The 15876-nt window shown below is 43.1% G+C and overlaps 3 protein-coding genes across 3 annotated transcripts; 2 read left to right on the plus strand and 1 right to left on the minus strand.

Annotated features, from left to right (window-relative positions):
• Positions 1–1482: 1482 nt before the first annotated feature.
• On the minus strand, positions 1483–5360 carry Bfra_002012 (putative zinc finger protein; the record flags this gene model as incomplete). The annotated part of the gene is made up of 4 exons (XM_037332437.1): positions 1483–3932; positions 3983–4201; positions 4250–4321; positions 4370–5360. The coding sequence occupies 4 exons, from the start codon at positions 5358–5360 to the stop codon at positions 1483–1485; spliced, it is 3732 nt and encodes a 1243-aa protein (XP_037196591.1).
• A 1422-nt stretch (positions 5361–6782) lies between these two features.
• Positions 6783–7323, plus strand: Bfra_002013 (uncharacterized protein; the record flags this gene model as incomplete). Its single annotated transcript, XM_037332438.1, has 2 exons — positions 6783–7015; positions 7155–7323. 2 exons carry the CDS (start codon positions 6783–6785, stop codon positions 7321–7323), a joined length of 402 nt encoding a protein of 133 aa, XP_037196592.1.
• A 3274-nt stretch (positions 7324–10597) lies between these two features.
• On the plus strand, positions 10598–12636 carry Bfra_002014 (uncharacterized protein; the record flags this gene model as incomplete). Its single annotated transcript, XM_037332439.1, has 3 exons — positions 10598–11575; positions 11690–11876; positions 12016–12636. Exons 1-3 carry the CDS (start codon positions 11556–11558, stop codon positions 12634–12636), a joined length of 828 nt encoding a protein of 275 aa, XP_037196593.1. The 5' UTR covers positions 10598–11555.
• Between the last annotated feature and the right edge of the window lie 3240 nt (positions 12637–15876).

The raw sequence follows: 15876 nt of genomic DNA on the forward strand, positions 1-15876 counted from the left end.
ACCTTTCGAGTTAATACTCAGTATTGATCCGAGCCTTCGCAAACGGAACATGAATTACAGAGTAGAAAATAGAAAATAGGAACCCAGCTACCTACCTACCTACTACCTACCTAGGAATATAGATATGTATCATAATAACACCCTATAATGCCATCTACATACATACTTATATATAAAAGAGATAATAACCTGATCTTGATTTACCATTTTGTAAATATATACTGAATCCCAGAATGAATGAATGAATAAAAGGATAGATGCACAATTTTCCACAGCATTAAGAAAGACTTCTAACTTTTGGAGCACTAGATAAGATGGCAATCACTTCCACGACTGCCACAATGATTGATATCCTATTCAGCAACTTGCATTCATATTCACATTCACATTCGCAAGTCACACCCTCATCTATCCAAACATTTCATTTTGACAATTTTTTTATTCTTTCATTTCATTTCATGTATCTTCCACTGTGCATCGCTTGCTGCGTCAGTATTCGCTCTGCTCCGCACATTCACTGGGTATGTAAAATCCTCTACCCAGTAGGGAATTTCCTCATCCACGCTCTCATATTCATCGCTTGCTATGCTCGCTCAGTTCTTGCACATCCATACTATAAACATACACACGAGACCATTCCGTTTCTTCCTTATCATACGCTGCTTCCCTTTCCTCGCTGGTCTCATTTACCATCCATTCATACCATCCCGCCCAATCCGAATGACTTAAAAAAAAACAAAAACAAAAACAAAAACAAATTCACAAACCCCACTCCCGCTTAATGCCTTGCTGACCGACCACCCCCACGTCGCCTCGCGCCATCAAAACAAGTACTTTGCATGAAGTATCGCATTTTTGAGCTTTCCCTATGTGTATGCATGCCAATTGTATATCAAAGAACAACCCGACCAGTCGAAACCCATTGTGCAAGTTTATGAACCCTCTGACCAAAACAATAGCAAAACTTAAAATCGAAAAGCATAGAAAGAATCGAAAACAATCCCAAACCAGAAAAAGTCGCCCGGACCGGAACCCAGAACCATATCGCTTTGCAAATGCATAGATAGAAAACCATAACAAAGTATCCATCTGAATGAATGAGTTTTCGAGAAACTCTTTTTTAATTTTTCTTCTTTTCGCCTCCATTAGTTGACCATGTGTCGACAGACATGGAGAGGAAATCTATAATAGTCGTAAAACACGCTTATTTGATAATAGCCAAGGAGATCTGATATGCAAACAAACTTTCCCTTTGACCTGTCCTCCACTTTTTGTTGCAAATATCGCAAGTTCATATGCAGATGTGTGCAACCTTTTAACTCCATTCAAGATGCGCAAGGTAAGCCGCTTGCCTTTTAATACGTCCACAATTAGTTGCGAGAAGCCTTTCCCTGGAACGTCGAGCACCCATCGATCCTTTGAGCGACTCTCAGCTTGGCTTTCACTTGATCAAGTAGACCTTCATCTCCAGCTACCAACAATTTACCCACCTTTACGATCGCTTTCGTTGACAGGGAGCTTTTCGCCATGCGAATGACCACCATTAGCATTCTTAGCCTCAGTAGGAATACGACCCTTTTTACGAGTTTGTTGCCATTTTCCAGAAGATAGTCCGGGTCCACCACCCTCACTCTTAGCAGATCTGGTATGTCCATTTTGTTTCAAATTAGATGGAGATTGCTTGACCGGCTGCTCAATTCCTACTGATTGCTTTGGGATTGGCCTTGAATGATCAATTTTATTTTTCTCAATGACAGCAGGCCCATTCAACTTCAGATTCTCGAGTTTTTTACTGATCGTCGGTGAGGGTGTGTGCGTTTCGTATACGGGTGAAAGATGAGAAAGCTCATTTGAGAGGATGTCATTATGACCACTCGCAATGTTGAGGAGTGGAATGCCGCCATTTGGGACATTGCGGACGGCAATATTCCTTGAATTAGGAGACAACCGTGAATACCCATCAAGGCCCTCTGCAGATGACAATCCGTTTGCGATTGATTGATGGCTATTAGAGCCATTTGGGGGAGTCGGGTTAGGACTAGATCCATTAGCAATCAAAGGAGAAACCTCGCTTAGACCACTTCGTGTAAATTTAGGTGTACGTTGCCCAGAAAGGTCTTCCCCCAATGAGATATCACTCTCAGTAAGAGATGCTTGGGATATTGATCCAACAGATCCTCTTGCGTGGGAAATCTTATTTTCAAAGACTGGCCCCTCACTTGTCGGAACAGAATTAGGGCCTCCTACAGCAGAAGAACCGTTTACTACCAATGGTCCATTGGTATGCAGGGTACGAAGATTGGAACTGGACATCGCATGTTGAGCTGGAGCAGATTGAGCCAGCGAGAAGCGTCTATCGTTACCCAGTGGAGACGGCGATCGTGAAGGATTACGCTTAATCCTGTCACGAATCGACTGTGGCAACTGATCAGTCGATAATCGTCGTCTATTTCCAGAAATGTCTCCAAACGAAGGTATCGCTAAAGGCAAATCTCTGCGAGTATATGGTTGAGTCGGCTCATTGACGTAATACCCAACATACTCCTTTGGCGTACTAAGCTCTGGTGGAGTAGTGGCCGTTCGCCTCGACTCATATCCTTGCTCAGTGGACTCGTCTGGAATAAAATTTGGGATGGGAACACCGTTGCCCTGTGGTCGCAAAGGTTGGTATACCCCAATTCCATTGGTACCATGAGCAGGGTGCCCATTTCCTTGCAATAAAAGAGGGGAAGGAGCAGTACGAGTCCCGGGTTGTGAATGCGACCTAATAGACCCATTCGATTGAACCATGTTGGAACTCGAGCCATTTGTAACAGTGGACCGATGAATACCTCTCCTCATCTCTGGGACAACAGCACTCAATTGCGGCGATGAGGGATTCGTATTCGAAGTTGGGTATGCATACATTGGTTGCCCATTGTATTGAAGAGGATAGAAATACATACCGTCTGGTCGTATAGGTGCTGTTAATGGCCCTTGATCAAACGAAGAGGTTCGATTTCGATCAGTGGCTTGTTGCTTGATTGGCATGCCGCCGCCTTGTATGCGACCATGAGACTGTGCATATGCTTGAGCCTGAGCATGAGCCTGAGCATGAGCGTGAGCCTGTTCCATGTACGTTTGCTGGACCAATTGCATCCTTAAAGTATTTTCTTGTGCCTGTAAGACCGAATACGTGGCGTAGAGGTGGTTGTGCAACTGTGATTGCGCTTGTTGCTGGGCAGCCCATTGATCTTGTGTAGAAATATTCGACGGTATCCCATGCTGTGGGTACATGTGGTTATCGTAATTGCTATTTGAGGATTTGCGGCTGCCATTTGACGAATTGCGATTAGAATGGTTGTTACGACCGCCACGGTGACCTCCTCTGCCATTTCTATGCGGGGGATGACTAGCAGTCAATGTTGGCTTCTTAGACGGGGGTGGCTTTTCCCAAACTCGCTCCTGCTCTTTTGGAAATATATATTCTTCACAACACTCATCCAGTTTGCCGCCAGATATCAGCTCGAATGCCCTCCTCATTTCCAAGTGAAGTCCACGAAAGGAGAAATCATCTGCGGTATTTCCAAGATTCCGTTCGGTATTAAAAGGTTCCTCCACGCACAACATGTTGTTTGTTGCTATTGACCATTTCTTCTCCTGCTTCGAGATTTGCTTTCCCATTCGGACCGAAACTACCTGCTTATCATAATCGAATTCGTGCCCGTAAAATCGAAAGAATTGGAACAAAAGTTCTCCCAAGGTTGATTTATTCTTCTGACCAAACCCCCTCAAAGCGTCAATATCGTCTGCGAAGCTGCTTTCACCCCCTTCCTTCGTTGGTAACCTAAGGTGAGGCCGTTGATGTAGTGATGGTAACACAGGAGGCTCCCGACTCTGTAGAAAATTGATGATCATGCATATCCATGTATATGAGCTCAATGTGCCACCAACTAAAAAATGTGAGTGAAAATAGTCATGCCAAGGAGTTTCCTATTCTTACCAGCATCATTGATCGCCCTTGACTTTGTCCAATGCTTGATTATCATAGCCAAGGGCCTCACACGAGGATCAATCTCGATGTACGTTTTTATCATTCGAGTATTCTCTAGAGCCTGGGTATTGTTGACATTCATGTCGCAAGGCAACTCAAGCTCCGGATCAAATATCTTGACGATTGGAACCTTAGCAGTCGATACACAAATCACCTTTTGCATACCATCTAGAGAATGTCAGTTATGTTGTCGCTGGCTGGGGTCAGGATACTCACTCTTTGCGAGTAATTCTGCAATCATGCATACACCCTCCATCACCTTCCAGTCGGTCGTTATGCAAATATCGACTAAAATTATCAGTAGAGCTTTCAGACTTTAGCACCTTTTCAACTTACCATCTGACGCATCAGTACAAAGCAAATTGCCCGATGAACCGAAAACATAAACCCGTATATCGTGCCCAGGCCATTCTTTGTTAAACATGTCTTCCAGCTTCGACACCAGCTTCCTCCTTCTCTCGTCGGTCTCTGCCGTTGGCAATAAACGATCATATAACTCGCGCATATCTGTGGACAATTTTCTCTCTTCTTCATCTGACAATTTGCTTTTCAGATCAGAATCCTTCAATTGCTCCAATCGATCAGCCCCAAGACTATAAGGCATGCGCCGCCTTATGGAGGCCATGGCCGTTTCGTATTGACATCCTCTTCGTTGGGCAGGAGGTGGTCTCGAAGGTAGAGTTATATTTGATTCGGAGTATGCCGATCTAGGGGAATGGCTGCCAGGGGCATTCGGTGAAGGTTCTCTCGACTCGTCGAAAGAGAACTTCCTCGGATGTTGATGTGGTGTAGAAGGTACAGAATTCGATTCTCGAGACAATGTGGAATTTTGATGTTGTGCAACTGGTCGTGGGGGGAGTTGAGCTGTTAACTCAAATTTCTTGCCCGGCATCGCTGTTGATGTCTCCTTCTCTGTTATGAGCGCGCGCTCGCTTTTATTAAATTTTCGTACGTCCCTATTCCCATGACCGCCCCTCGCAGCAGGTTTTGGTTTTCGTTCTGTGGTAACGCCACTTGAGCTGGATCTTTGTCCGGGCACAGCCTGAATATGTTGTGCTGAAAGTAGTGGGGGAAGTGGTGCAGTTTGCAGTCTAGTGTTTCCGCCTGAAGAAATGAGCTTGTTGTACTGTTCAAGTTGTTGTTGGTGAAATGAGGGCTGTTGGGGAAGTAAAATGGGAATGAATTGGGTTGGAAGCTGAGGGAAACCAGGAACCCTCGGCGAGGAGCTGGAATTTGAATCGGCGTGGGTGTTACGCCGCACGAGTCGCGACCACTGTGCAGATTGATATTGATATTTAGAATTACCTGTAGAAGGCTGGCCCTCCATCAAACTTATAAATTCCTTCTGTTGTGGGCGAGGGATTGTCGTTCTTCTTGACGATGTGTCGAGAATGTCTCGACTCTAAACGACAGACGGGGAAATCGAAGCAAAGACAAACGGATCTTGGTAAGAGTAAAGACGATGGAGGTAGCCACGCAGCTATGAAAAAAAAGAAAGGGAATAAAAGAGTCTCCCCAATATAGGAAGGATATGTAATTGTGCTCCGTAAACAAACGTCGTGGTTGTGGTCGTAATTCGTGGATTCAAAGAAGGAGAGGTTGTCGGAGGTTGATTTTCCTTCTTTCGAGATTGCCCCCTTCTGATATTGAGTTGTGAGTGTGGTTCTATGTATTGGTCCCTCGCTATTTTTTTAATTCCGGACCATAGAAATTCGTATCGAAATTGAAGAGTGGAGAAAAAAAGGGAACTCGTTGCTTTGGAAAAATCGAGGGTATCTTTTACGGGTTTCCGCTGTGCTGTGGGAAGATAAACATAAGAGAAGAATTATTCCTCCGCGGTCTTTTAATTATGACAAGAGAATGAAATTGATCAATTGTTTTCTTGGACGAGTGAGAAATTGGAATCTGGTTGGCAGAAAGAGAATTGGGGGGGGGGGGGAAAGATTTATTTTGGGAGGGCTTTGTTCTTCCACAGTTGTATCACACTTCCACGCACTTTCATACAATAGAGTGAGTGTACCTGATACTGTCCGTACTTTATTACTTTAGTATAGTGAGTGGTAGTAATTAAATGTACGGAGTAAAGCAGCACTTTCTCGGGGCGTGTGTGGTAGGAACGTGAGTATTGGACTTTCCTCGATTTAAAAAGGAACGCTAAGCATGGTTATAGTCCCAGCAAAGCAACAACAGGGTGAGGTGAGAGGTAGGAGATCAAAGGTAAGAAGTAGGAAGTAGGAAGGAGGAAGGGGGAAGTAGGAAGTAGTCAAGAAGGAGAAGTTAATAAGAAGCGCTAGCAGGAGGTAAATTGCTGCTTAAAACAATTGCTGCTTAAAAGATGAAAAGTGCCCTTTCCCTTCTTTTCATTCAATATTCTCCTATCTCAATGGTTCCATATGATTCGTAACTCCCTAGGTAGGTATAGGTAGGTAGGTAGGTAGGCAGGTAGGTATCTGTAGCTACTAGTTCGAACTGTATGGTATGGATCTGGACTTCATAAATAGAAACTATAATTGGAGAACTGGAGAGTGGAAGAATTGAATATCATAGCATTGGGGGAACGGAAGAAAAAGAGATTGTGCCTACTTTTATTCACGTATTCATATATTCACATGTACAATCCTCCATCCATTTCACTCTTCACTCTTCACTCACCCCTCTCCCATCATACGGGCCACTCCTAGATTGTGCAACTATTGAGCATTTACTCATAAAACTACTGGACTCCTGGTAGATTTGTTCATAACCCAACATGCGTAGATCTACCTCCTCCAATTCCATGTACTGGCTGGCCGTACCCATGAGAGAACCTGGAGAGTTCCATATGTATGTATATATGATACGAGTAATAACAACGGCCAAAGCGACAGTCTCCAATAGCCAAGTCCTCTCTACTCTCCTCTGGTCCCAACTACTCAAACTTTACTTTTTTGCTACATCCCTCGTGCCAGTCAGAACTTCGGAAAATATAAGTGCATTTCCTTTGTGAGCCTATTCCTTTTGCCTAACCATTCAGCCATTCACATTTCATGTAACACCGAGTGTGACTGTGTGACTGTGTGACCTCAATATCAATATGGATAGTGTGTGCCCACCCAAATTGCATCACAAATCCCCAGTCTAGCATGAAATATCTCCGCACATCTAGACTTGGGTACAGAGAAGTTTCCAGCTCTTCCACCGTTTCTTCTTCGCTGGTACCATATATTTTCACAGAGTACACACCAAGGAAGCCAAGCAATTGGAAGAAAATGATCATGAATAACGAGTTGGTTGGTCACTCAAATGTATAAGTTTCAGCCCTGGAGAGAGTCTCATTCCTCTGGGGGGCGAGTGTGTATTCAGCTCCTGTATCTAAAAGCTCCATCACAATTCCCCATCTTGTAGAATCTCGACGTGACCGCGGTACCTCGTACTAGTTATCCATGTGCATGCGGTGTGTGTGTGTGTGGATTGCATAACGGGACAGTTTTAGGTCCTAGTCCGGTGCAGTGCAGTGAGCCTGTGCCTGTTTGGGCACTTGCAAGCAAGATGGCAATCTTCGGGATACTCATATCATACTTTACTCCTCTCTCCAAGCAATCGCCAATCTGACAGGAGGGGAAACTTGCAGACTTACAGTACAGCTTACCAGAAGATAAGCCCAAAGTGAAGCCACGAAGCATAGTCAGTGGAAGGGAAACGTAGAGGGAATCCGACAGTACGAACACGGACGGAACAAATCTATGTAAAGTAAAGCAACGGAGTATGCAAGCTTTTATGAACTAAGCTAGCTAGTCCTAAGTCCAAGACGGTTTGTTTCCTTCTCGAATCGTTCATTCTTAGAAGAACCCCGCCTGCAGGGCTCAACCACAATCCTTAATACATCAAAGTCAAATTCCTATTTCTGAGACGAAGGGGTTCAAGCTTCGACCTTTCTACAGTCTAGTCTCTGAACCTTTCTTCGACATTCCGATTCCTCGATTCAATTTATTGGTTTATGTTTCTCCCAAGGAAGCATTTCATTGATGGATATATATCTATCCATCTATCCATAATTTATAACTACCAAGGGACTTGAAGTTATTCATTACATTTCCAGGATCATTAATGACATGGAATCATTCTAGGAAGCCGGTGGGAATAGCCAAACCTCGATATCAATATCAATATCAATATCAATATCAATATCAATATCAATATCAATATCAATCAATGTCAAGAATGGTTTACTTCCTTACCCCTTAAATCCGAGATCAAACCTTATTAACCTTGGCGGATTCTGGAATAATCCAAAAGACAATGAGAAACATGAGAAACATGAGAACCAGGTTGATTAGCAGGTAGACAGTGTGTGTGCCTGCCTTGAAAAGTATCCTCACTCAAATGCCTACCTACCCCAGTAACATTCTCCAAATGTGGAAACAAAAAAGGAACAAGAAGAATTTCCTTCCAAGTCTCAGAAGATCCTACCAAGATGTATTCTGGTTAATTGAGGGAGGGGTTCATCAGGGTCCTCCTGTTGCTCTCCGTTTAAATTTAATCTCCTTGAATCTCCTTGAATCTCCAGAATTCCGATATACGATTTATCAAATCCCCGACGTCTTCCCAGAGAAAACACTCATTATTCCTTTCTTTGAATAATCAATTATAAATCAATAATGAATCCTTTCATCCAATTCAACCGATCCACCAAGTCCAATCCACCGAGTCCAATCCACCAAGTCCAGGAAAGAGAAATCTGGGGAAAGGCGGCACACAATGACCTTTTTTCCACATGTTCTCCAATATACCAATCATATTGATACATTCTTCATCTATTCTTTTCATTTGGATATTAGTGACATATATTCTCCCTGCATTCGGTAATTTGTTAGCCCTGCTTAACCGCTGAGGCGTCGAAAAGAATTCACGTTACGCCACAGCCGTGAAGGGATTAACAAGACCTTGAGGTTCTGTCGTGTTTTGAGTTTTGGGGGTTGAAGAATCTTAGGGATCTCCCGCGGCAATGAACAGATTTCTCCCGACCGATCCCTTTTTTTGTTTCTCTACAATTGCAAATGCATCCACTCCATATCCAACCTTGAAGTGCCGACATATGCTCATGTAGGGAAGCAGGATTCAACATATTTACCGGAGACTTCTTGTCATGTGAACTCCAAATGGCCATTCAAATTTGTATTAATACTAACCTACAGCCTTTCCGAGACCAGTCTTGAATAACTTCTTATTGGGATTACGCTATGTCGACTTGATCAACACGATTGCTTCTTTATCATCTTCTTTATCATCTTTATCATCTTCTTTCGAATATTCCATACCTCACTCTCACTCTCACTCTCTCCTCTCCTCGTCTTTTTCCTTGTCAAGAAAACAAAGACTTGATTCATCCACTCTATCCCATTCCGCCTTATAAGTCATACAGTATCGTACCACTTATTGAAGAATACCAGGGTACATTCAAAACAGTCTGCCAAACCCTCCGAATCATGAAGTCATTTTCTTGGCAATTTTGGGGGACATTCTTTGCTTTTTCTTTCCTCACTGCTCTTGCTCAAGCTCACGCACGCTCACTAATCAACGTTTCTTGTATCTCGATCACGATTTCTTGTCCACCAACCAATTTTTACTCCATATTCTCATCCCAAAAGAAATACTTACATCTCGATTCATACGCCCGATGGTCCTTGGCATCCAAACAATGAGGTAACATCTTCTCATAGGCATCGCGCCTTGAATTGTCTAGAAGCCGCTTAAACCCATCAGCTCAATACTTCGTACACATATGGGGCAGCCTGCTCTTCCGCCTTAATTGCGGAGCCCAACTACCTCATCTACTCTGTCTGTACGAAGGACTCGTACAACAAAGCACCAACTTTGATCTGGACCTCGTTTCGCCAGGGACCATTGAAGAAAGGAAAGAAAAGTATCAGGCTGTCAGCTTGGTGCTTTGTTCCAATACAACCGTTTCTTTCATCTTCATCCGATCTTGTAGATTCCTTACACAATCAACCCTATTGGATGGATGTTCCCTTTTTCACACTCCGAAAGACTCAGACGACCCGATATAAGGTTATTCCCAAAAAGCACCAGCCCACTTAACCTTACCTCGACTTAATGATCTGACCATCTTTTACCAAATTTCTAAACTCCGAACTAAAACCTATACCCGGCCCTTCCGCATTTTCATCCTTCTCTTCCATCTATCTCGTTCCTAAAAGGCCCTTTGTACCAAACCGAAATTCTCAAGCAAGAAATTCTTGACACTCTAACCCTTCAAATACCTAGGACCTGTCTAGAACAGCCTCCTAACATCCAATCGGCACACACTCCCGGATGTTTACTTAAGATCTCGATAGAATGTATGCATCTCCTCCCGTCTTTGCCTCTAGGACTGAATGAAGAACGTCATTGGAAACTCGAATTAAGGTTTTAGAACTTAATGCATAATTAGAAATCAACATTCATCGTGTCGTATCGTACGTGCACACGAAGGTTGATCCATCAATACTTACACACAATAATAATATATATATATATGTATATTTCCGTGTCCTCCTCATCTATCTCATCATACTCTCTCACCTCTCATCATCTATCTCATCATCTCAAAATCATCTTTCCCAAACTCTCTACCAAGCCAAACCCGCAAACCCGCCAAAATCCCAGCTCCAACCTACTAGGTCCCCGGCTACCAACCCCTCCCTCCCACAGCTCTCACTCTCGCTCTCGGAATCCACGGAATTGTCACTTTTGTCCATTTCTCCATTTCCAACCCATTCATTTATTTCAAAGCATACAGTCAATCAAGCACACCTCATCTCTTAAAAGCAAAGAAAAACAGAGAAAGACAGAGAAAGAAAGTTATTTCCTTCCTTGTCTACTTACTACGAATCTACTATTTTACCAATTTCTTCATCTCGCATCATCACATTGAATATCAAATTAAATACATACATACAAGAAATATATACATAAATTAAATTATCCTAAGGATTTCTCTGAGCAATCGCAATATTCTTATATCCGCTTTATCTCCCTCCTCACTACATACCTACCTAGCATATCACATCCAAGTACCGAATCAAATCGAGTTCGAGTTCGAGGAAAAAAGAAAAGCGCCAGCTTGTGTGAAAACGGATTCTATTTTTTCTTTTTCATTCTTCTGCCCGGAGAAAAAGGTGTGAGGATTGCTTTGCTTGCCTAGCTGTTCTTTGTTGTGTATTTCGGGAGATACATAGGTACATACATATACTGAGCTACATACGTGTATTTTCTACAACGACGACTACTACTACCTACTGCCAAAATAAACTTCTTTCGCTATCAAATTGGGATTAGGATTCCCCTTATTCATTCACATTCTTCTATTCAAGATCTTTTCTAGAGTGTAGTAGGATCGATATCGACATCGAATTTCGAATTGGGATTGAAATTGAAATCGGACTTGAATCCGCATTGGGAATTGAGGATTGGGGATACTCTTATATCTTATTTCATTTCATTTCATTAATTTTGGTGATTGATTTATATACCTACACCAGCAATGACACGATTACTATCAAGGTATGGATGATCTTTTCCTTTATCTTCCTTACTTCCCTATTTCATCTACTCTAATCCATCCACACCCCCCTCCCCCATCTCAATCTTCCCCCACACCTAGCTAACACCACCCAGAAGCTCACTCACCTCATCCCGCTCCACGACCCTCCTAATCGCCTTCCTTTCTCTAACATCCAACACCCTCTCTTCCATCTTTTTCAGCCAACTGCCCGACGAGCCGTTCCACCTCGCGGTTAACTACGGATTGTATTCACATTTTGCAAATGTGATGAGTGTTTTTGGGGTCATTGGGGCTTTGAGGGTATGTATATTTCTTTCTTCCTTTTCCCAGGCCTGAATTCCTCTCCATTTTTTTTAAAAAAAAATCGAGAATCGATATCGATATCACTGGATATATATAACAATTATAAAAAGATGAAAAAAACTAACAACCCCCTCAGAAACACTCCCTCTCCATCCTCTGTTTCTCAAACTATCTCCTCCTCGACACACTCCTCAGCGCAATCCCCCGTCTCCTCCTCCTAACCCTCCTCTCCAACTCCTCTTCTATCCTCTGCACCCCCTCCTCAACCACCTCTCTCGATTTCTCCACCGTCACCCAACCTCCCGCGCTATCGCAAAGTGCGCAGGAAATAAGTCTCGCTTCCTACACCATCTCGACCAGTATCCCCGCATCATCGCACATCGCTTCTTTTGCGGATTTTGTGGGTAAGACGGGAGGAGACGATGGATGGACCGAGAGTGGGTGTAGGAGGATTATTACGTTGGGCTATATAACGTTGATTGCGGGGATTATGGCAGCTATGGGACTGCAGGTTTTGGGCGCGCTTTGTGTGAGGGATTATGCGAGGGGGTTGTTTGTGAATGAGGAGATGGGAAATGATGGGGAATGGGAAAGGGAGATGGGGGATAGAGAAAGAGAGAGAGGGGACGTAGAGAGAGGGGAGAAGGTGAAGGTGGTGGAGAGGGAGGGTTTTAGGCCGCTTTTGGTGTTGGAAAGGGAGAGGGGTGAAGAGTTTAGGAGGATGACGCCGATTGTGGAGGACAGGGAATACTTTTAAATGATGGCAGTGATTGAAGTGATTGAGGGAGTGGCAACAGGAGGAGACTACATGAGGTGGGAATCTCCATTCACATACCCAAGGAGTACATCTCCCACGAATATGAAGCAAGCAGTCCAACGAGACAAAGCGACATGAACAAGAAATAACGAAATTGTATTATACGAAAGGTGGTGGATTGGAACAAGTCTGTAGATGGATGATGAACGAGATACGAAGCGAACTTTGGATTGCCATAATTGGGCCTGTATATATCAATTTCATTGGAGGAAGCATAAAGCACGCATGAAGTATGAAGTATGAAGTATGAAGCATGAAGCATAAATATGAATATGAATATGGGGATAGGGGGCTCATTAGATACCATTACTACCGATACCATTGGGGAAGAAGAGGAAGAAAGAGAAAGAGAAGAGGAAGCGTAATACTGCACGAAGAATTGTATATACTGGAATTATACTATGTGGAACAATTGAAATCATTGGATATACCAAGATTTGTATTCGAGGAGGTACTCGAGTAATGAAATGAATGAATGAATGAATGAATGAATGAATGAATGAATGAATGTACCATCTGCATCGGGTCTCTGACATCCAAAAAAATACATACACACATAGTATATTCACGACAGAAGATAGGTACGTGCGTACCCCCTCGACACTACCGGGCGTTTAGCACAGAAGGACTGATTAATGGTATGGTGCGGTACGGACCCGCACGGTAACGGTAATTCCTCATCGGGTTTTGATTCATCCATGATTTGTATTTCACAGATTTTTTCTTCTTCTTTGATATGGTATGGTAGGACTAGTACTAGTACTAGTGCTGATTTTAAGTTTTTTGAGAAAATAAAGTGAACTGGGATGAATTGGAATGAATTGGAATGAATTGAGATGAGATGAGATGGATGATTTGTGTACACACCTATCTATCTAGGCTGTTATTCTCTCGCTTTCTGCATATACAGATAGATAAGAAGTAGGGAAGTTTGTGAATGTGGGTGGGTGGTTGGGTGGGTTTGAATGGGAGAGGGGGGGAGAGGAGAGAGGATTAGATGAGTTCTGATTGTAGTGAAAAGAAGGGAGAAGGAGAAGTGTTAAGAAAAAAGAGAGAACCAAGTAGACAATGAGTATGGTGATGAATGGATTGTGAGATGAGAATCATAAGATGAGATGAGATGAGAGGAGAGGATCATGGGATCTAGAAGGGAAGGGAAGAGAAGGAAAGAGAGACTGGAGAATAGAAAAGATAAGATACATCTTCGGACTTAACTTCTGTGCATATTTCGATTGTCTAACTTTGAGCCGTGTCGAATGGCATAGACCACTTGAAGCCCGAAAGTATCTAGAGTGTGTGTAGTTTTTAGAAGTTGTGGACTTGGTTTTGGGGTTCTTTGATATGGTCGCCGTGTACTGACATATCATTGATGTGGTTTGTGTTCATGGCGAGAACTCCATGGAAACTAGAAAGTTGGAGAAGAGTGGGAAGAGAGAAAAGAGAGAGATTCGTGAACATATGGGAGCTGGTTTCTTAGTTGGGAAGAAAGCATATGATCCGAAATAAGATATACCCAAGTAGCGTCCAAGAAACTCAGGAAGCTCACATCGACTTCAAAGCAAGATGTTCACACATCGTGATGAAGAATTCACCGCTCGTAAACCCCACTGGATGGTTAAATTCATGGTGGGGTAATAGTCCGATAAGTAAAGATTTGTGTTCCCTCGTGATGATAAGGAGTCATGAACTGGTGGGAGACGAATGTGGATAACATCCATCGTGTCAAGAATTCAAGTATATACCTCACTGGTAGGCAATCCGGAATCAATCCCGAAACTTCAATACTGAATTCATATATGGATGGTGAAAACTAATCATTTGAGAGGCACGTTGCCATCTTGATTCCTCTTGCTTTTGCGTATGAAGCTCTCGCATCTGATCATAAGCTAGAATTGTTTTTTCTTTCCTTTGACGATATCCTGGTTGTGAAAAAGCTGCATGGTACGCAACTTCACTCATCACCGATCGAACATGGAATCGGGAATTCGAAAGCTTCAGTATTTGTAACCTACTTCATTCCGAACTGACGGTTAGATGTAGCCTTTTTATATGAAGAGCAAAAGTGTGACTACATTTTGCTGTGGGAAGAGCCGTGTGAATGAGGGGGAAGTTGCATCAAAGTTTCCATACATAGTACAACAAACCAAACCAACCCATTTTGACCAATGGTGGGGTGAACTTGGCGAAGGTATTACAATCTGCAGATGCGTGGCGTGCACTGCATCAAGAGACCGGTATGGAGTTGGGTGTGATTGATGGCCCAGCTGTGGGATGCATATATTCTGCAGTTCCGTTGGGCCACCTTACAGATTTTGTTGTTTGTTCCCCCTTCTGTGGTTCGGTTTCCGGCGGGAATTTCCAGTGCGTGTGGGTAGGTATGATTGCCAGGTGATGCTTTTATTAGAAGCAATATTTAACCGGCTTACCGGCATGGGAAATGTTTTACTGTAGAATGATTGAAATCCAGCACTGTACTCATAGATTGGCCATATTCAATAGAAGAGCTGTTTTTCATGAACATGTTTTGCAATAACGGGAGTGTAAAGTTTCTGCATCTTTCCTTGTCTGTGCTTTGCTATTCCTCTAGATTTCGGCTCGGCTGTTGAATTTTGATGATGCATGCAAGAAAGGTGTTCGGAGTTGTGCGAATGATAAAGCAGCAAGACAGATAGGGCGAGGATCCTTGTAAAAGGAGTGTAGTGCGTGTAGTGCGTGAGTGCGATAAGGAACAAGATATTTTCATTTTTATTGGAATATTATATTGAAGGATGAATGGCTCCCTGTAAACGTTCGATATATCAAGCAAGACCTTCTCACTAAAGGATTTTCAACTCATCCGTCAATACCGGTACGCGAAGGCTTTGTTTCGCCATGGAATCATATTCATCCCATTTCGAATAGGGGTAAAATTGATGAATGAGATCTTCAACTTTCTCTCTCTCTTGTGAACCCCACGAGAAACCTCGGAACCAGACAACTTCATCCAGATAACCCGAGACTTATTCAAAGGTTGTCGTCTGTGGCTTGATCATTGACCTCCAGAAAACAAATTGTACAAGGATTATCCGCATATCGCGCTCAGCGAAATTGTAGTCCCCTGTTGGTTGCACGTCCATTGGAATTGGTGGTGGAGCGATGGAGTGATTCGATGGATACATTCGCTAGGTGCTTGATGAAGAA

Source organism: Botrytis fragariae (genome assembly GCF_013461495.1).
Source record: "Botrytis fragariae strain BVB16 chromosome Unknown tig00000006, whole genome shotgun sequence".
Lineage (NCBI taxonomy): Eukaryota > Fungi > Ascomycota > Leotiomycetes > Helotiales > Sclerotiniaceae > Botrytis > Botrytis fragariae.